This window comes from Ornithorhynchus anatinus, chromosome 7 (assembly GCF_004115215.2).
Source record: "Ornithorhynchus anatinus isolate Pmale09 chromosome 7, mOrnAna1.pri.v4, whole genome shotgun sequence".
NCBI classification, from domain to species: domain Eukaryota; kingdom Metazoa; phylum Chordata; class Mammalia; order Monotremata; family Ornithorhynchidae; genus Ornithorhynchus; species Ornithorhynchus anatinus.
In genome coordinates, this window is record NC_041734.1 from 23,817,073 (window position 1) to 23,839,390 (window position 22,318).

Sequence of the window (22,318 nt, forward strand, 5' to 3'; positions counted from 1 at the left end):
CAGTCTCCTTCGTGGGCTCTTCCTCTTCCCCCCCAACTGTGGGGGTCCCTCAAGGTTCAGTTCTGGGTCCCCTTCTATTCCCCATCCATACCCACTCCCTTGAAAAACTCATTCGCTCACACGGCTTCACCTACCACCTCTATGTGGATGACACCCAAATATACGTCTTCAGCCCTGCTCTCTCTCCCCCTCTACAGTCTCACATTTCCTCCTGCCTACTTGGAAGTCCTCCTGTAACCTCAAACTTAATAAGGCTAAAACTGAATTTATTATCTGACCCAAACCCTGTCCTCCCACTCATTTTCCCATCACTGCTGACAGCACCACAATCTTTCCTGTCTCACAGGTCTACTACCTTGGCTTGATTCCTCTCATTCAATCCACATATTCAAGCCAGCACTAAATCCTGTCAGTTCTATCTTCACAATGTCACTAACATCCACCCCTTCCTTGCCATCTAAACTACCACATTAATGCAAGCAATTAACCTATCCCGGCTTGATTGTTCTATCTGCCGACCTCCCAGCCTCCTGTCTCTCCCCACTCCAGTCCACACTCCACTCTGTTGCCCAGATCATTTTCCTTCAAAAATGTTCAGACCACGTTTCCCCACTCCTCAAGAAACTCCAGTGGTTGCCCATCTACCTCTGCATCAATCAAAAACTCCTCACCATTGGCCTTTAAGCCCTTGACCACCTTGCCCCCGCCTAACTCACCTCGCTACTCTCCTACTACAACCCAGCCTGCACGCTTCATTCCTCTAACTGTACCTCGATCTTGTCTATCTCGTCACCGACCTCTAGCCCACATCTTACATCTGGCCTGGAACACCCTCTCTCCGTAACAGATAATTGCCCCCCCTTACACACACAAAGTCTTATTGACGGCACATCTCCTCCAAAAAGCCTTCTTTGACTAAGCTCTCCTCTCCTCCCACTCCCTTTCTCCCTTCATTCATCCTCCCTCCTGGCCCCACAGCACATAACGCATATATCTGTAATTTACTTATTTATATTAATGTCTGTCTCCCTCTCTAGACTGTGAGCTGGCTGTGGGCAGAGAATGTGTCTACTGTTGAACAGTACTCTCCCAAACATGTAGTACCATGCTTTGCACACAGTAAGCACTCAAAAATATGGCTGAATGAATGATTTCCACAGCTTACTTATTTGATATCACCCTGGCTCCATCTTCTTAGACTCTACCATTTCCACTATCTGTAATTTATTTTCATGTTTGTCTTTCCCTGTAAGAAAGTTCCATATGAGCAGAGATGGTGTATAAGAACTCTGTTGGACTGCCCTTTCCCCCAGCACCTAGTACAGTGTTCTGCACATGATAAGTGCTCAAAAGATGACTGATTGATTGAGGAACAGTAATAATTCTGCACACCACTGCTGGGGGAAAGGCACTGTCCATACTTGCGTAGGTCAGGGAGATCTCTACACAACAAGAACATCTGGTGGCCCCCCTCATCCTGTGCCCTCGTTCCCTGCTCAGCAGTCACCAATTCATTCATATTTACTGAGCGCTTACTGTGTGCAGGATACTGTACTAAGTGCTTGGGAAAGCACAATACAACAATAAACTGTGACATTCCCTGCCCACAACGAGCTTACAGTCTAGCCTCCATGGACCACTTCGGTGGGAGCAAAAATAGGAGCGGAGGCAGACCTCCAGTGGATCTTAAATGTAACGGAGACTTGAGAACCAGAGCTTATCCCATTTGGTTCCCCAGTCCCAAATAGTTCTGCGAATGGACACCGATGAAACTTATACGGGGAAGGGAAGGAGGAAGAGCAGAGAGCCAGAGGCAGAGAGCCAGGGATGGTTCCAAGGCAGGGGAACGACCTTCTTTGGCCAAACCAAACCTTCATGACTCCAGGCTATCACTGTGGCAATCCATCACTAGAGAGCCATCATAAAACAATGAGGGGAGGAACAGGAAAACTAGCTCACTGTCCATTTGGGATTCTGTTTAACTCCTGCTTTAAGAGTGAGTTAAGTCTTTTCATTCACACTGAGCTTGTTAGTGGGTTCACTTCCTGGGAAGTGGGAGATGATGACGGGTGGGCCCGAAGGTAAAACTGCCAAATAATGCTCTCTGGAGCCAAAATGCACATGTTTTACTCTTCTCCACTTCTTCCCAATTTTCATCTGGCATTCCCACATCCTTTACTCACCAATAATTTGTACGGACTTGGGGAAAGCACAGCGTTGTCTGCTGTTGGGAATCTCTTCCACTTCACCAGATTCTAAGCACCATTACACTATATCCTAGAACCAGCCATACAGGAACTGCTGTATGCTCAGATGGCTAGACCCTAAAGACTCACAAGTAAAAGGTCAGCCATTTGACCGAGTTAGACGGGAGAGAGATCAGGACTGGGGATATAGATTTGGGTATCATCTATTGAGGGGTGGTAGTTGAAGCCATGGGAGCGCATGAGTTCTTCAAGGGAGAGGGTGTAGAAGGACAATAGAATGGGAACCAGAACTGAACCTTGAGAAACCCTCACAGTTTCAGTGGGGAAGGCAGACGAGCAACCTGCGAAATATGAGTGGCTAGAGTGCTAAAAAGAGAGCCAGGAGAAGACAGTGTCAGGGAAGACATGGTTGGATAATGTTTCCAAGAAAAATGGGTGGTCTGCAGTGTCAAAGGCAGCTGAGAGGTCAAGGAGGATTAGGATGGAGTAGAGGCCGCTGGATTTCGCAAGGAGTAAATCACTGGTGACTTTTGAGAGGGAGGTTCTGTAGAGCGAAGGATGTGGGAGCCAGAATGGAGGAAGTCAAAGAGAGAATTGGATGAGAGGAGGTGAATGAAGCAGTTGTAGACAACTTGTCAAGGAGTTTGGAGCCGAATCGTAGGAGGACGGGGCAATAACTGGAGGGGTCAGGGAAAGGAAGGCTTTTTTAGGATAAGGGATATATGAACATGTTTGAAAGCAGTGGGGAAACAGTGTGAATAGATGACTGTGATGGTCAGGGAGGGAACAAGGGAGAGGGCAAGAGTTTTGATAATGTGTAAAAGGATGGGTTAGGTGTGCAGGTGGAGGAGGTGACTTTTGAGAGGAGGCAGATCTCAAGTTACTACTGGGAAAAATGGGAGAGTGGAAGAGGCAGAAGGACAGAGGGAAGGGAGAGGAGCACAGGAGATTTTAGGGAGATCACACCTGTTGGCTTCAATTTTATTAAGGAAGCATGTGACCAGGTCATTAAGGGCGAGAGACTGGGGGAGAGGAAGGGGGCTAGGGGCAGGGGGATAGGGACTAGGCTATAAATTCCTTGTTGACAGGGAATGTGTCTACCAACTCTGTTATCTGTACTCTCCCCAGTGCTTAGTACAGTGTTCCTCACACAGTAAGTACTCAATAAATTAAGGAGGTGTTAAACATCTGAAACTGGCAAGGGCACTGGGTGTGGGAGGCAACATAGGTGAAGAAATAATGTTGCTGGGTAGAGTTACACAAAAGACGATAAAGTTTAGGTGGACATGGCGGTGGAAGAATGCGTACGCTTGGGCTCTCTCTCTTCTCTCCTCCCTGCCTTCCCCCCACCCCGTCTCTCATTTGTTCCAGCAAGGGCCTAGGCTGACTCAGGAGTAGGTTCCCTGAAATTTTCATCCCCTCCAGTCTGGTAAAGGCAAATCAATGGTATAGTCAGGAGGAAAAAGGGGCACAGCAAAATATTTGGCTTCACTGACATTGTCCTCTCCTGGTTCTCCTCCTCCTATCTCTCTGACTGCTCCTTCTCAGTCTTTTTTGCAGGCTCTTCCTCTGCCTCCCACCTTCTGACCGTGGAGACCCTCAAGATTCAATTCTCGGTCCCCTTCTAGTCTCCATCTACACCCACTCCCTTGGTGAACTCATTCACTCCCAAGGCTTTAACTACCACGTTTACACAGACTTCCGAATTCCCCAACTCCCTCCCTTTTTGTGTTGTCTACTGAATTGGATTTGTACCCTTTGGACACGGGGTACTCACCCCACCCTCAGCTCCAGAGCACTTTCCTACCCATCCACACTTCATTTCTTTATATTAATGTCCATCTCCCCCTCTAGACTGAAAAGCTCCTTATGGGCAGGGAAAGTATCTACTAAGTTTACTGTATTGTCCTCTTCCCAATATTTAGTTACAGTGCTCTGCACACAGTAGGCATTTAATAAATACCACTGATTGACTGATTTGCAGACAAGAGATCTGCTCAGGAAATTACTATAAGGACATTAAATCCCAACCCACATATTCAATCCATCACTAAATCCTGTCGGTGTAACTTTTACCTAGCTAAGATCTCCATCCAAACTGCTATCATGTTAATCCAAGTACTTATCCTATTCCACCTTGATTACTGTGTCAGTCTCCTTGCTGACCTCCCAGCCTCCTGTCTCTTCCCCACTCCAGTCCATACTTCACTCTGCTGCCTGGACCATTTGGATCATTTTTATTTTTTTTTTACAGAAAAGTTCAGGCCATGTTTCCCCATTCCTCAAGAATCTCTAGCAGCTGCCAATCCATCTCCACGTCAAACAGAAACTTCTCACTATTGTCTTTAAAGCACTCTATCACCTTGGCTCCTCCTATCGCACCTCACTACTCTCCTACAACAACCCAGCCTGCACACTTTGCTCCTCTAATGCTAACCTTCTCACTGTTCCTCCATCTCCTCTATCTTACCACCGACCTCTCGCCCAAGTCCTGCCTCTGGCCTGGAACGCCCTCCCTCTTCATATCCTACAGACAATTACTTTACTCAACTTCAAAGAGGCCTTCCTTGACTATACCCTCTTTTTCTTTTCTTCCACTCCCTCTGCATCACCCTGACTTGCTCCTTTTATGTATCTCTCCTCCCAGCCCCAAAGCACTTAAGTACATAACTGTTATTTTATTTATTTACATTAATGTCTGCCGGGAGACCGCTAAACTGTCAACTCTATGTGGGCAGGGAATATGTCTTTTTTATTGTTATACTGTACTTTCTCAAGCATTTAGCACCTGCACAAAGTAAATGCTCAATAAATATGGTTAACTGACTGATTAATTGCTTTCCCAGTGCCATTCTTCTCTCACTTCTTCCCTTACTTGTACTGCCCACCCCTTCTACCGGCTAATTCTCAAGCTTCCTGTTGTTTTGCCTTAGCCTCTTCCCAGTTGCTGTTCCCCCTCTGCCAAACAGGGATACACATACACACGAATGACTTAGGGAAGACAATATTACTCATGACACTCTACATTTCAAAGAAATAGCAGATAGGATCAGTGCCCAACACTTGATCGTATGAAATTATTTGAAATAATATACAACCTCTAAAGAGCTACTGCAGTGTGGCTAGACAAATTTTCAACAGCCAGAGAATTAAATGCATTCAAAACTCATCCCCCTCTCTGCTTCTTTGTAGACCTTGAGCCCCAAATCCAAATTTTTACCTCACTTTATTGTTTAGGTTGCAACTTGCCTTTAAGTGGCACAAACCTTTCATGATCTACAAAAAATGTCTCATAGAAAGAACCACTACTCAAAAAGAACAAGACCTACCTCTTCATCCAGTTCCTTCATAACCTTGTCTAGTTTCATATTTGAAGTTCTGTTCAAAAACATAGTGAAAAATGTTACTACAGTCAAAGCTTGTCTTCAAAGATACACTTTCCAGTTTACGGATTACTCAGTCACTGGCTTCTCTCTCCTTTTCTTCTTGTTGCCCAAGTTTTGTCCATCTCATCACTGACTAGCACTGCTAACTAAGAGGACTGGAGAGAAAGAAAACTCCAAATCCAAACACTTAAATGTTTTTTTAAGTGCACACATGAGATTTGGTGAGTTAAGAAGCTGAAATATCGGTTTGGCATTGTCAAAAGATTTCACTTACCGTGTTCTTCTGCTTCTCACCAGCAGGGCCAACCCATTTGTATGCCACTCCAGATTTACAATACTAGACTATGGTAAACGTTTAATAATGACTAATAACATTTGTTAGTATGGGAGATCTGAAGTGCTTTAAAAGCAATTAACTGCTAACATCTGGTCTCAGAAAGGACATTTCTCCCCATTTTCCTTATTCTTTTCCCTCCTGCACCTTATATGCATCTCCCAAAACATCCAAGACATTCTTCTATGGGCACTATTGGGTGAGGGAGCAAAATCAGGATCGGGGAGCAATGGAGAAGTCTGGCAGCAAAAACCTTTTAACAGGTAGAGTCTCTCTTTAATAAACACAGGTGACTGTAAATCCATCAGTGGTATTTCCTGAACACGGAGTACTGTACTAAGCATATATAACAGAGTTGGTAGACATCATCCCTGAAAACCACCACACTAGCCTTGCAAACAGCAGTAACCCCTTGCCAAAGAACCATCCAGGATAGATAACGCAAAGAATGCCTATTTGTCTCAATTCAACTATCTGAATATTCCTGGAAGGGGCGCTGCTAAAGTAAACTTCTAATTTTGGTTTTGCTCCCTTTTTTTCGTTTTTTTTTAAATTAAGTTACTGGTAAGGTAACACATCTAGCAACTGGTGTGGAACATCAATGAAAATTATACTTTCCAGGCAACAGGTTTTTCTGTTTTACAGGGAGAAACTTGGCAGAAAAACAAATTACTGGGGGGCCAAGCTCAGCCGGCAAAGAGCAGCTATGACTTGCCGGGGAGAACGTCGCTAATCAAGTCACTCGACGTTTCACAGGGACAGCTGCTGGGACCAGTGCCCAACACTTGACTGGGAAAGAATTTATTGTGGCTAACAAAGAGTTCATAGGTGTGTGTTTTTTAAGGGTATTTGTTAGGCACTTACTATGTGGCAAACACTAGGGCAGATAAAAGCTAAACAGGTTGGACACAGTCCATATCTGACATGGGGCTTTCAGTCTTAACTCTTTTTTTTGTTTTTAAACAGATGAGGTAACTGAGGGCACAGGGAAGTTAAATGACTTGCCCAGGGTCACACAGCAAACAAGTGGGAATGGTTACATTAGAACCCAAGTCCTCTGATTCCCAGGTTCGGGCTGTAACCACTAGGCCACTCTGCTTCTGTATTTTCCACAACATTCCCTGGAAAACCTTTGAGATACCTTGTCAGATTGAGTTCCTCAACTTAAATATGGGCTCCACATATTTAGTATGGATCTCTGGAATGCATGTCCAATGGACTACTTACGCTTTCATAAAAGAGGAGGAGTTGCACCATTAAGCTGTGAAAAGGGAAGTGAGCAAGCTTTGTTGAGGGCTCATTAACCATTATCCCTACTGGGGATTCATTGTACTTATTGAGCGCTTCATGTGTGCACAGCACCGTACTAAGTGCTTGGACTGTATAATTAGGCAACAGACAGAGCCAATCCCTGCCCAACAACAGGCTCACGGTCTAAAAGATCATCACAAACTCCAAGATAGATGGCAGCTAGTCATTCTTTTTTTTAAATTAGCTCTTGGGTTGGGGACTTCTTTGATAGACCATGCCAATGTGATCACTCTGACAGTCTCTCCAAAATATAATCGCTTGGTTCCACTTCCTCCTCTTCCTTAATCTTCACTGGACACAGTAAGCAGGAAATCAGCATTTTCAGAAATGATTTTTAGGATACCCCCCTTTCAGGTTCAGAATACAGCTGAAAGGTCATTTCCCAACTCTTGCAAATCAGATGCCTTCTGCTAACCCTTCAGTACACTGTTTGCTTTGGAATAATGGTAGTACATTTCTGAATCACAGTCAGATTTCTGGTCAACCATTAGGGTCTTTTTCTGGTATAATTATGCCTCATCAATTTTAGCCCTTCTAAATTTTAGTTATTGTTGGTACTTTCAGAATGGAATTTCATCATACTTTTGTGGGACCATATTGTAATTTGTTGGTCTCTGAATTTTATTTCTCACATAATAATATTTATTAAGCACTTGCTATGTGTCAAACACTGCTCTAAGCACTGGAGTAGGTAAAGGTTAATGAGCTAGGATACAGCCCCTGTTTACTTGAGGCTCACAGTCCAAGTAGGAGGGAGAACAAGTATTGAATTCCCACTTTACAGTTGAGGAAATTGGGGCACAGAGAAGTTAAGAGACTTGCCCAGGTTCACCCAGGAGGCTAGTCGGGGAGCCAGGGTTGTCTGATTCCCAGGCCCATGCTCTTTCCACTATTTATTCATTTAATCGTATTTATTGAGGGCTTACTGTGTGCAGAGCACTGTATTAAGCGCTTGGGAGAGTACACTACAACAATAGACACATTCTCTAACTGCAACAAGCTTACGAAGAGAAGCAGCGTGGCTCAGTGGAAAGAGTCCGGGCTTTGGAGTCAGAGGTCATGGGTTCGAATCCCGACTCGGCCACTTGTCAGCTGTGTGACTTTGGGCAAGTCACTTAACTTCTCTGTGCCTCAGTTACCTCATCTGTAAAATGGGGATGAAGACTGTGAGCCCCACGTGGGACAATCTGATTTCCCTGTGTCTACCCCAGCGCTTAGAACAGTGCTCGGCACATAGTAAGTACTTAACAAATACCAACATTATTATTATTACAGCCTTGGGGGGGGGAGACAGACAGTAATAAATAATTAATAAATTGCAGATGTGTACATAAGTGCTGTGGGGCTGGGAGAGGGGAAGAACAAAGGGAACAAGTCAGGGCAACGCAGAAGGGAGTCGGAGATGAGGAAATGGAGGGCTTAGGGAAGGCCTCCTGGAGGAGATGTGCCTTCAATAAGGCTCTGAAGAGGTGGTGAGTAATTATCTGTCAGAGTTGAGGCACTAGGCTACACTGTTTTCAGGAGCCTGCCTTTCAAAATGTTAGCTGTTCCACGGGATCGTCTGCCAATCTAACTAGCATTCTCAATTTCTTCATCCAGATGATCACTAAAGACATTGCACAGAATTGCCCCTAAGTGTATCCCTGCAGATCCCTGCACCAAGCCTATGATGACTCACTTCAAGCCCATGGTCTCCCCACCAAATTAAAAATATATATTTTTTTAAAAGTGATATTTTGTTAATCACAAAATGAGCCAGATTCTAGATAACCAGGACGAATAGTCCCTGCCCAGCTTGGAATCTTAGCAGGCAAGTGGCAGGTCCTTAGACTCCCAGGCCTGTGCTCTTTCCACTAAGCCAAGATGCTTCCCATAAGTCTTTCAATGAAGACGTCATGAGGGATAGAATCAACAGCCTCACCCGAACTCTAGGACGTTAACATCTTCAGCTTTTTATCTAATAACAACTAATACTTATTAAGTGCCAGGCACCATACTAAGTGTTGGGGTAGATTCTCGCACATGGGACTCACAATTTTAATACGAGTGAGTAGGATTTCACCTCCATTTTACAAATGAGGAAACAGATACAGACAAGTGAAGTGACTGGTGTAAGATTGCACAGTAAGCGAATAGCAGACCTGGAATTGGAACCCAGGTCCTCTGACTCCTAGGCCTGTGTTCAGACCACAGTACTTCTCTACACTCTGTCACTCCCACATAAACAGACTTGGTCAAATTCCAGTTTTGTGCTCTTCTAGTTCAATTGATGCTGAACTAACAAAAACTCTTCTCAAGCCAAATATTGAGAACTATGGTTTTAGGGAAGACTTCTTTGTTTGGAATGAACTCGAAAACGCATTCATCCTTTTAACGACAGTTGAATCAAAACCAAAAATAGAGCTTCTTCGAAAACCACTGCTATTACAATGAAGATTAGAAACAGGCTACTTTAACTGAATGCCTACATAAGAAAATTGAGAGGTGAAATTTAAGCAAATTCTAAGGCTTGATAACACTACATTTTAATTTTCTACACATAAGAATGAATTCACTAGTGGGTAGAAGCCTCTAAAGAGTGATATAGAGCAATTTGCAGTTCAAATGCCCTTAGAAAAGTGTGTCTATTTTATTAATGCCAACATAAAAAAAAATTGCTTTCCTCTCCTAACCTAGATACTCTAAGGAAGTGAATATTTACAGCAGCAACCTTTACATTCTCATTTCACAGCTCGGTATGCAGGTGATGGTAAACCTCCTCGGCTATTCTTAGTGTCATTAAAAAGTGATGGGATTGATAATGTTTTCGCTGTCAAATAAATGTTTGTAATTCAATTTGTAGTCTCTAAAACAAAAATTCAAGCTCACCTACACTTCTGCTCCATTTCATCTTTTAACTGCATTTCATTATGGAGTTGTTCTTCCAGCTTGTAAATTGTTTTCTGCAAATTTTCTACCTTTAAACAGAAATATAAAAATATTTTAACAAGAGACAGAAATACTTTAAAATGTGCAAATTTTCTGGCATTAAATTTTACTTGAATGTTGTAACTGGATGATACAATTTTTATAAATATTCCTAGGGACAGACCCCTCATGTCTCAGATGTTTGAATTTTGCTCATCTCAGATGTCCATTAATACCTTATCCAGGGGATGATAAGTAAAAGAAAAAAAGATAAAACTCAAATGTGGCTATTGCTAGCTTTGGTGGAAATCTGTTGGAGAGAGAATACGATGAGATTTCTAGTAGTTTTTGGTGGCTTTCATTTATGCATATTCTCATTTCTCCCACCACCAGAACAGAAAATAGGCCATTTGTGATTACCTTTCCAAGGGCTTCTGCCCCCTCGAATGATTGAAATTAGGAAATAAGAATTAGATTATCGAAATCCAATATCTAAACATAACTTATTTCCATTACAAAGAAGGGCACTTAAAAATCAGCCTTGTGCTAATGCATCGAAGTCCAAAGTAATCACATCCAAAGTAATCACATATTCAATTTATAAATTATAAATTAAAAATATATTATTTTTATTTATAGGCTGTCTCCCCCTCTAGAGTGTAAGCTCCTTGTGAGCAGGGAACCTGGTTACCAACTCTGCTGTGTCGTACTCTCCCAAGGGCTTAGTATAGTGTTCTGCACACAGTAAGCGGTCAATAAATACAACTAATTAACGGCCTGATTATGGGGAAATCCTAGGGATCAGCGACTGAATTTTCTCCCCAAATTCACCAACTGTCAAGGGACTGTTATAAACTTCCTAGGCAAAAATATAATCAGGCGTAACTTGAGATTTCCCCAATACTCTGAGAATATCATGTTGCTGAACTAAACCAAACTATTTAAAATACAGGGGCTTCCTTATTTTCAACCACGATCACTTGAAAGTTCAAGAATGGGTATTTTCATGGAATTTGATGGAAAAACATGAGTAGATTTTTGTTCTTTTCAGTGGGGTGTTTGCAAAATAAAAATATCAACGAAAGAGCAGTTTCCAATGGTCATTGGAAAAAAGAGAAAATATGCTGCCTTTGTATGGTAAAAGCAGGTAAGAATATCAAGCCTAAGAGTCAGAAAGGAAAACAAGGCTATTAATTAACCAAGACCTATAAATATTTTCCCCTAAAAGGTAAAACAGAGATAGTCACTGCCTTTTACAACATAGATTGGTGTCTGTCTTTCCTCTCTCTCTGTGGGCCAGCCCTTATGTATCAATGATGCCTAAAATATTCCAAGGTTAGAGAGAATTAGAGAGCACTTCTATAAAGTTTTTCCTTTTGAAAGCCAGCGTTGACAGTGGGCAATTTATATGAAGTAGAATGGTAAGAATTATTCATATTTACAGAATGAGAAAACCTTAGGGGGAGGAATTCTATGATTTTATCACAGTTGCTTATATTTACAGTTTGATCAAGGAAATAGTACACAATACCAGCTCTGACTGCATTCTTAATAAGACCTGCAAGAAAACAACCTCTAAAAATGAAACACCTACCAAAGTTTTATCCACATTGGAGCTGCTCCTATTGTCGTTAGGATTTGCTGGGGGTACAGATAAATACCTGAAAAATATTTTTAGAAGCTATTTTCATTACAAATCCAATCAAAAAGATACAGAGAGCCAAAAAGTACTCATTTTAAGAAATAATCTCCAAATATTGTTTTGGTGTGCATGTGTGTGTGTGTTTTTTTAAAGTGCCGCACGCTTGGCCTTCCTCAGAAAAACAAAGAGAACAGTAAGATTAAAAACTCATGGGAACAGCAACAATATCACACTTGATCTGAACAGCACGTAACACATTAAGCAAAATATCTGGCCAGCTATAATCGCTTTACATAAATGTTAATACTGGGTGTGAAAATTATCACATACGGTCCCTGAAATGTTGCATACGCTTATTTGCTAGCCAATTCTGAAATGAAGGCAATGGTTTCTAATCAACAGCCCACTGAAGTGGCACCAATCTTTTCTTCATTTATCAACACTTCGAGGTGAAATCACCCCAAGAACCACCTCTTCAACTCATCTATTTATCCAATCCTCAGCATTTGTGGACATATGCACATTGGCTTCACCATTCAACTTATTACAATTCTGCTGCTTGTAAATATTTTATGTCCCCGTCCACCTCCCCAATGAAGAATGCAAGCTCCTTATGGACAAGGATCATGTCTCGTGCTTCCGCCGTACTTTTCCAAGCACTTAGCAGTGCTTGGCACATAGTAAGCGCTTAACAAATGCCATTATTATTATTATTATTTGGTTAGGATCCAGGGAATAATGTCATTACCATGGCTCTGCTCAGTGTTTTAATTCTATGTTCCTCAAATCGAAATTTTGCTAGTAGGCAATAAGGAGAATGGAAAGCAAAACAATGAGAAAACCCACCTATTGTAGTATGAGACATAATGGGAAAACCATGAACAGCAGAAATGCTTTTAAAAATAGAGTGAGGCAAAATTTGAAATGATGTGTCACAGCACTGGACATCTGGGGACACTACACTAAATAGACTATAATTATAACCGACCCATATAAAACCAGCACTCTAGAATCCTCTTGGACATGGGGTGATGTCTTACCAAACTGGCTTCCAGTGCAAACTATGGTAATTCTCCCAGAAATACTTCCTCATCTGGGGTCAATACCTAAAAAACTCCCTCTCTTGACCTCATGGCCCCCTCCAGTTATTGCCCCCATCTTCCTTCTACCAGTCCTCTCCAAACATCTTGAGTTGTCAGCACTCACTGTCTCAATTTCCTCTTCTCCAAGTCTCTCCTTGACCCAGTATGTCTTCCGCCCCATTCATTGCACAGATACAGCCCTCTCAAAGGTCACCCATGATCTCTTTCTTGTCAAATTCAACAGTCTCTACTCCATCCTAATCATCCTCGACCTCTCAGTTGCCTTTGACACTGTCCACCATCCCCTGGAAATGTTACCCAACCTCGATTTCCCTACCTCTGCCCTCTCCTGGTTCTCCTCATCTCTCTGGCCATTCATTCTTAGTGTCTTTTGCGGGCTTCTCTTCTGCCTTCCACCCCCTAAGTGTGGGGGTCCCTCAAGGTTCAGTTCTGGGTCCCCTTCTCTTCTTCTTCTACACACACTCCCTTGGAGAACTCATTTACTCCCATGGCTTCAACTACCACCTCTATGTGGATGATACCCCAATCTCTCCCTCTCTCCAGTCTCACATCTCCTCCCGACTTCAAGATCTGTCTACTTGGATGTCCTCCCATCATCTCCAATTTAACATGTCCAAAACAGAGCTCCTTATCTTCCCACCCAAGCCCTGTTCTCCCCATGATTTTCCCATCGCAGTAGATGGCACCACCATCCATTCCGTCTCACAAGCCCCTAACTTTGGCGTTATCTTGGACTCATCTCTCTCATTAAATACACATTACATTCATCACTAAATCCTGTCGGTCCCACCTTCACAAAACTATCGAAATGCACCTTTTCCTCTCCATCCAAACTGCTACCATGATAATACAATCACTCCCCGGATTACTGCATCAGCCTCCTTGCTGATCTCCCTGCCTCCTGTCCGTACTTCACTCTGCTGCCTAGATCATTTCTCTATAAAAATGTCAGGACACTCCACCCTGCTCCTCAAAAAACTCCAGTCAGTGCCCATCCACCTCCACATCAAACCAAAACTCCTCAACATTGGCTTTAAAGCAGTCCACCACCTTGCCCCCTCCTACTTCACCTCACTTCTCTCCTTCTACAACCCAGCCCACATACTAAGCTCCTCTAGGGCTAACCTTCTCACTGTGCCGCAATCTCACCTATCTCACCACGAAATCCTAGCCCACAACCTCCCTGTGGCTTTGAATGTCCTACCTTCTCAAATCCAACTGACAATTACTCTCCCCCGGTTCAAAGTATTGCTGAAGGCACTTCTCCTCCAAGAGGCCTTCCCAGACTAAGTCCCACCTTTCCTCATCTCCCACTCCCTTCTGCATTGCTCTGACTTGTTCCCTATGCTCTTCCCCCATCCCAGCCCCACAGCATTTATGTACATACCTGTAATTTAATTTATCTGTATTCATGTCTGTCTTCCCTGCTCTAGACTCTAAGCTCATTGTGGACAGGGAATGTGTCCGTTTACTGTTGTACTGCACTCTCCCTAGGGCTTAGTACAGTGCTCTGCACACAGTAAGAACCCAATAAATATGACTGAATGCATCAAATTCTTCACTAATTTTGTCCTTTTCTTCCTTCTTCTCTTCCTCTCTTCGAACATCTTCTCTCCTTCCAGTTTCTTATGCATTCTCCATGTTGTCAGGTTAGGTTTTGATTCTAATTTAAGTGTAAGCACTATTTGTTTTTGGTTACTTGATTTTATACTTCTTCCAGTATTTTTAACATCTCCTCAATATGGCAACAGTGGGGCACGTTTTAACGATTTGTATTTGGGTATAACCTGATGGACTCTTTTACTGTTTCTACCTTATTTTTTTTAGTTTTTCCCTTGGGGGAAATTTTTTTGTGGTTTTATAGACACCAAAGAGTTTACACTATTTATTACTTGGTATTATTACTAACACCAATAATAACTCTGGTGATTGTTAACCTTTTACTATATGCTAAATGCTGTACTAAACACTGGAATAGTTACAAGGTAATCAGATAATAAACAAAACTTTGTTTCTGCCTTTCATAGCTTTCTTTAACGATGTGTTTGGATCACTTGCACCTCATGGGCCAAACCTCAGGGCCTAATCCCACGTCAGTGAATGTGGCCTGTAGCCGCGGTCACTCGGACCTCAGACAGGAAGCTGCAATCCCTGAGGTTCCAGGACTTCACCACGGCCCCTCTCCTCCCATCAACTTCTGCTCACCACTATTTATCCACTCTATCCCCAGTTATATTTTCTGTTTCCCCACAAGCGAATTTACTCACTGTGCCTCGTTCTTGTCTTTTTTTAAAAAAATGGCAGTAGTGAAGCACTTACTGTATAGAAGTAGCTTGGCCTAATAATAATAATTGTGATACTTTTTAAGCACTTATTACCAGCCAGGCATTGTCCTAAGCATTGATGTGAATACAACAAGCAAATCGGGTCGGACAGAGTTCCTGTCCTGGATAGGGCTCAAAGCCTTAATCCCCATTTTACAAATGAGGTAACTGGGGCCCAGAGAAGTGAAGTGACTTGGCCAAGGGCACACAGCATACAAGTGGTGGAGCTGGGGTCAGAACCCATGACCTTCTGACACCCAGGCATGTATTCTATCCATTACATCTAGGCCACAGGCCTGGGAGTCAGAAGGCCCTGGGTTCTAATCCTGGCTCTGCCACTTGTCTGCTGTGTGCCTTGGGCAAGTCACTTCAGTTCTCTGTGCCCCAGTTTCCACATCTGTAAAACGGGGATTAAGACTGTGAGCTCCCTGTGGGACAGGGACTGTTTCCAACCCGATTAGTTTGTATCTCCCTCAGCATTTAGTCCTTCTGACTCCCAGGCCCATGCTCCCCTTTTTCAATCCTCCCCACTGCCTAAAACTCCCTCCCCTTTCACAACCATCAGGGATCACAGCTTCCTCCCCCCTAAACAATCCTCAAAGCCGATCAGAAATCACATCTCCTTTATGCTCTCTTACTTCCTTCTTAATTTTCTCTGGTGTCTGTAGGGATCACATCTACTAATTTTACTGAACTCTTCTAATCACTTAATATAGTGGCTAGCAACCAGGAGGGCCTCAGTCAATAATTCTGACTGAGTGAATCTGATTAGTCTTTCCAGTTCATTGTTTTGAGACACCTGGGCTTGCTGGGAAGGCTATGCACAAATAGGGGAGGCATAGCTTATTATTCATTCAGTCACCTTTATTGAGCACTTACTGTGTGCAGAGCACTGTACTAAGCACTTGAAAGTGATCACTGTTCCTTTTTATCACTTTCTGGTTGGTTCTCAGCGGCCCGGCACGTGCTCCTCTTCTCCTTCACTGTTTTTTGTGGTTCCATTTCTGCCTAGTTCTTGATTTTCTTCCTTCCACAATGCAGTTCTACATGAACCTTTGCTCTTCAGTTTTCTTTTTTAATTTGCAATAATTAGCTGGCCTTTCTCCTCTTCCCTTTGTATCCTCTTATCCTGCCCCACTGATATTCACCTTTCTTCCTCCCTTGGGGCCAATCTTGCTACCTGTTACATGTTCTAGAAGGAACTGGTAATGAAGCCAAGGCAGTATTTTGGGATGCATGCAGTCATAAATCTGGAATCCTTATTTAAGAGAGACACACAAATGCCAGGTTTGAGAGAAAATCTTAAAAAAATCAAATGCAAAATGTACACATAGGCAAAAGTTTGGAAAGTGGGCGGTACCTTTCAGGTAAAAAAAAAAAAAAAGATGGTATTTGTTCAGCGCTTACTAGGTGCCAGGCACTGTACTAAGCGCTGGGGTGGATACAAGAAATGGAGTTGGACACAGTTCCAGTCCCATGCAGAGCTCACAGTCTCAATCCCCACTTTGCAAATGAGGTAACTAGAGCACAGAAGTGAAGTGACTTGCCCAAGGTCATAAAGCAGACAAGTGGCGGAGCCACAATTAGAACCTATGACCTCTGACTCCCAGGCCCTTACTCTATTCAAGGGTTAAGCAGTAATTCCTTTTAAACTTAAAAAAAATAAATCTTCCTATTGTTCCAAAAGTCTCATCTTCCCCTCTTCTATGTACTATTAGCACAGAAATGCTTTAATATGTTAAAAAAAAAAAGAACACCATGATTTTAAGAGCAGAGGGGGACAAAGAAATTAAGTGATTATATGAATATATACTTTCTGTCAAACCTAATCATATCTCAAGCTAGTAACTCCACGTTACTAGCACATGGAGTTTGAAAAAAAAAGCCTAGTTTGAAATCGGGTTGCTTCTCCTAGGCTGACAAACGATGAAGCACAAGATCCAAGAGATGCTTTCTTTCTCTCCAGCTTGGAGTGTTCCACACTTAGAACGACATTCATTTTACTGGTACTTATTAACAAAATACTTTTTATGTGGCTTACCTTCGGTTGCTATAGTAAGTAAATCCTACAAAAGGCAACTGATTGCCAACAAAAGCTTTTGGTATAGGGAACGTCTCTTCATCTCCCTTGTCTTCCTCCAGATCATCAAAGTTACTAGTATCAATATCGCTACTAAGATCAGGCACAACTGGTGCAACAGCTAAAGGCAAAAAAATAAAAAATTTGGTTATGCACTCCAAGTTTTATAGTCATCCCAGAGAAATCGAAGGATCATAAATGAGGATCAGATGCAAAATTATCTGAACATTTTCCTAAAAGGAGCAGTTTTCCATGCCCTTCTCCACGTGCCGCTCTTTATCAAATACAACACCCAGACACGGTGCCCTCAAATAGGCTACTGACGGCTAGCTTTATGGAAGCTTTCCAGGGCTGTACACCTATGAGGCAATCATTTGGTTAACTACCTCTTTCGGGGTACCCGGTCTGTTCCACGCCTCCCAAAATCACTTAAGGAACCCTTTTGCCTACTCAGGAAAAGAACACTATCACCAACAAGTGAATACCATCTAACCAAACACCGCTACATTGTTGTTTCATCCAGATGGTTTTTTTATTGCTTCCTGCTTTATATTTGCTCTTTCTCCACCTTTCACTCCCTGAAAGTAATTTTTGTATGTCTCCCATCAAATGAGTTCCTCGAGGGCACAAAACATATATATTACTATACCGTACTTTGCCAAGCACTTAGTAAAGAGTACACTCAAAAACGTCATTAATTCAATTGATCCCACCTACAGAGCTTTGATTCTCTTTCAAATGTAAAGGCTAACCTATCATCTAAATAAATACACCGAATATTGGTTCAGCCTATGGCCCAAATGAGTTAGTACTCTAATTTCCTCCAACCTTGTCAAGGAAATCAAACACACTATCTTAGAAAAAACCTAAGGTCGGCTTTAAGCAACCCCTCTCAAATCAAGAACGGTACCCTTTAATTCTTTCAATTACTAGATTCTACTGTTCTTTCAACAAAATAACACCCAACTGTTGCAGGTTGAAAAAAAAAATTGTGCCATCATTGAACCAGCCTCATCCACATAGTGAGGCACAATTTTTAGCCACATTGTAATAAATCTCTTTTTATTCAAATCTACTAAAACTTTTAATATGAAAAAGATCTAAAAACTATAATCATCTTATACATCTAACAAGCTTGATTTTAATTCACTGTCCACCAATGTTCGTTAAAGTTTCTTGGAGGAAGGGGTGTGTGGGTAAGGGATCTTTTTGATCATGCAGTAAATGTTCAAGCCATTAGAAACAAGGCTAATAAAACTTTCCTGAAAATACTGTGGTGTATAACAGCAGATATTTAATGTTGGGCATGTATTTTTCACCCCTCCCTCAGCACTGCATACATATCAGTAATTAATTTATATGTCTGTCTCCTCCTCTAGACTGTATGCCCTTTTTTTGTGGTATTTGTTAAGCGTTTACTATGTGCCAGGGTCTGTACGAAGTGCTGAAATAAATACAAGCTAGTCACATTGGACACAGTCCATGTCCCAAATAGAGCTAAAAGTCTTCACGCCCTTGATGTGAGCTGGGAACATGTCTCCAACTCTGTTACACTGTACTTCTCCCAAACGCTTAGTACAGTGCTCTGTATACAGTAAGCGCTCAATAAATACCACTGATTGATAGGCAATTGTAAGTTATGAGGAAAAAAACTGCCTCAGGAATCACTGACTCAAGTATGATCGTTTTCCACCACATCTCCCTACATCAAAGCACTAGTACTAGTAAAAACTATCCAATTCAAGTCATGAGTACCTGGGTTCCTCATGGCGTCATACTTGTGGGAACATCACTTGCTGGATGACCCGCTGAAAGTCAGGGTTGGACCCACACAGAGGCTTTGTACCCATACAAGCCAGCGCTGATTAAGATGCTGACTTGCACCTCCTGACCATATCGCTATGACTACCACTTAGGACATTACAAAGGTGGGCCCGAACCCAGCTGCCCCAAGATAGCGACTGTTGAGCTGTGAAGTCAGAGAAGGTGGTGTGGCTCTGGTGTTGACCCGTTGTTCTGCCATTCAACTTGCCCCACCCCGACTCTCTCTGATGCTGCACAAGCGTAGCGGTCGGTTACAATTTTTTTCACTCAGTGAAGAATAGGGAGAGCAGGGTGGAAAAGACTGTGTGAGGGCTCAGCTCCAACCCCCAGGCGCTGCCCTGTAGTGGTCTGGATCTGTTAACCCCACTGCCCACTTCCAACCGCCATCACAGCCTGCTCTAGGGATGTGGCAACCTGTGCTGTCATCCTGCTCTCTGTCCAAACCCAGGGAGCAGCATTTCGGTTTCTTAAAGAGGTTGCGATTTAAGTGGCTCAGCCACTCTTGAGAGCACGCAGAGGATGAATGGCCTCTGGTTTGGAGTCTGCAGATGAGTCAGGACAGTGGAATCAATCAATCAACGGCTTACTGTGTGCACAGCATCGAAGAGCTTGGGAGAAGTACAATACAGCAGAGTTGGTAGACCTGCTCCCTGCCCACTGTGAGCTTACAGTCTAGAGGACTACCCTCTGTCTCTCCGCCCTCCCACCCCTCCCAAGTCCCAGTAAAACCGGTCCGAGGGGGAAGGTGGAGAATGGAGGTAGGGTGAGAAGCCGGTCTTGGCTGTTATCACTGCCGGGTCTCACCCCAACCCCACGACCAGGCTTAAGGCCCTGACGGATGGACCGACTGGCTGAATGGTCTCCGGGGGCATCAAGGTCCTGCAAGCAAGAGTGAGATACCTGGCAGCGATCCGCACTGCAATAGCTAAGACCACCTGTTACCTGGCACTGTGGGGTCAGAGACTGTTAGAGCAAAAAGGCTGAAGCGAAGTGGTATGGTTACGAGGAGGGTGCTCCCCAAATTAAAGAGCTCTGGGGTTCTTGGGAGTCTTAATGTGGCTTGCTCTTAGCATATGCTTAAAAAGGCAAGTGGTTTGGCAAAGACTTTAAACACAAGACTGAGATCGGTCCTGACAATACCAATGGCTATGTATTGTGCCCAGATTAAAATAGCAAATTACAAATTTCTGCCTATTTTAGGAGTAAATCATCTGGAAAGATGATTAATAAAAATAATAATTGTGGTATTTGTTAAGTGCTTACTAGGTGTCAGGCACTGTACTATGCGCTGGGGAGGATACAAGCAAATCAGGTTGAACACAGTCCTCATCCCTCACGGGACTCAAAGACTCAAAGCCCATTTTACAGATGAGGTAACTTAGGCACAGAGAAGTGACTTGCCCAAGGTCACAGAGCAGACAAATGGCAGATCCGGGATTAGAACCCATGACCTTCTGACTCCCAGGCTCGGGCTCTATCCACTATGCCATGCTGCTTCTATCAAAGCAGGCCTACGTCAGAAAAGAAATTGTGACAGATACTGAAGATACTGCAGGAGAGGAAGAACGATATACCCATCAAGCAGATTTTTGTTGGGAAAATGCCCAGCTAGTGATAAACAACTTACTGTCTCGGAGGGTTTCCCAAGCCCACTGATCGTTTTTGAAGAAGAGGTGACGCTTGATTTCTTCCACACCATTTCGTCCCAATCTCACTTCTCTACAAAAAGAAGACATTATACAATACATTAATTCTCGATACGTTCCTTAGCATATCCCTATCGCCCGAATCTTCAAGGCTGAGAACGAAAAGACCGCCTGTCCAAATTATTATCAACATTATTCCATATTTTTTGACAAGTGTTTTCAAATCTTCCTGATGACAAAATTGTCCAGAAAAAAACAGAATACAAAAGTCCATGAAAGGGAGAAAAATCATGAAAAGAAGAAAATGTCTGGTAAAACAGTACCAAAGTTTAGTTAACACTAATTTTCCAGTGGTTCTCTCTAGCAATGACTACTTTTACATCACTACCCCAGGAAGTTTTTCACTTGTCATCCCTATGGGTCCCTTCTTTAAAACACTGAGAGAAAATCAGGGTGAAATTTTGGATGGTATACACATTTTTTCCCCAGGAAACAGGAAAGCTAGGGTCAGGTTAGTACAATAATGAAAATTTGCAGGTGAGAATCTCTTTAACTCAAATATTCCCTGAAAAAACCCACAAATTCTTATTTAACTACTTCTACTTTGGAAATTGCTGCAACTTTTGACCTCTTAAGATAAAAACATCACAGACCACACATCTAAACTCATCATATTACGTGACTTCACTGTCAAAAATTGGGCAGATTTATAGGATTTCTCAGACTTTTTTTTTTTTTTTGGTACTTGGCATTGAAGGTCTGGGATTTGGCCCTTCAGCTGACATAGGAAGTTGGGGCAAACAATTGATCCACTGATCCAAAACCCTCATTCTGACCCTTTTATAGTCCCGAAAACATGGAATGACACGTTTGCAACAGGGTTAAAGGCACCAATACATTTCCAAACTGTATTCTAAATAACAGTTCAGCTATAAACCTGGGAAAGTCGGGCAGGTGGCCATATAAGGTTAGGAAATAAAAAGCAGAGAAACCCACGAATCTAAGACAAAATAGGTGACAGAACTGGTGTGGGGGCAACAATTGGCGAGTCCTATCGGCAATAAGAAAAATCTCTGCTTTCAAAACTAAAACTATCAGGAAGAAATAGCAGTCCTTTTAGGAGAATGGAGAAAAATTGGTCACAAAATGGCCAATCGGCTTTCAATAGCTAAGGGAAAAACCCTGGGAACAAACAGTAGAAGAAAAAGTATTTACTGAGGGCCTACTGCGTGCGAAGCACTCTCCAAGGGAAAAAACATCCCAGAGATAGAAGCACAGTCCCTGAACCAGAAGGCACTCACAATCTGAGAATTCAGGGGAGAGAGGCACTTGGGGACTGACAGATAAGGAAAGATAAAAACAAAAACTATGAGAAAAGGATGACGACAAATACAAAAGAACAGGAAGCACTGTGGCTAGAAACAGAGTTTCAGGCTTTTTTGGGTCCCTGGGGGTCCTTTAGTTTCATTAGTACTCTGGACCAAACAAGAAAGTACGTTCATTTGATAGTATTTATTGAGCGCTTACTATGTGCAGAGCACCGTACTAAGCGCT

The 22,318-nt window shown here is 42.7% G+C and overlaps 1 protein-coding gene across 1 annotated transcript in view; it reads right to left on the reverse strand.

Annotated features, from left to right (window-relative positions):
- Positions 1–22,318, reverse strand: part of ROCK1 (Rho associated coiled-coil containing protein kinase 1) — a 163,566-nt gene that overhangs the window by 44,931 nt on the left and 96,317 nt on the right. Inside the window, exons 9-13 of the mRNA XM_029068629.2 lie at positions 20,746–20,837; positions 17,256–17,415; positions 11,740–11,806; positions 10,107–10,195; positions 5,537–5,585 (exon numbers count right to left, since the gene is read on the reverse strand). Of these exons, the coding sequence (XP_028924462.1) occupies positions 5,537–5,585; positions 10,107–10,195; positions 11,740–11,806; positions 17,256–17,415; positions 20,746–20,837 (457 nt within the window). The remainder of the gene's footprint in view (positions 1–5,536; positions 5,586–10,106; positions 10,196–11,739; positions 11,807–17,255; positions 17,416–20,745; positions 20,838–22,318) is intronic.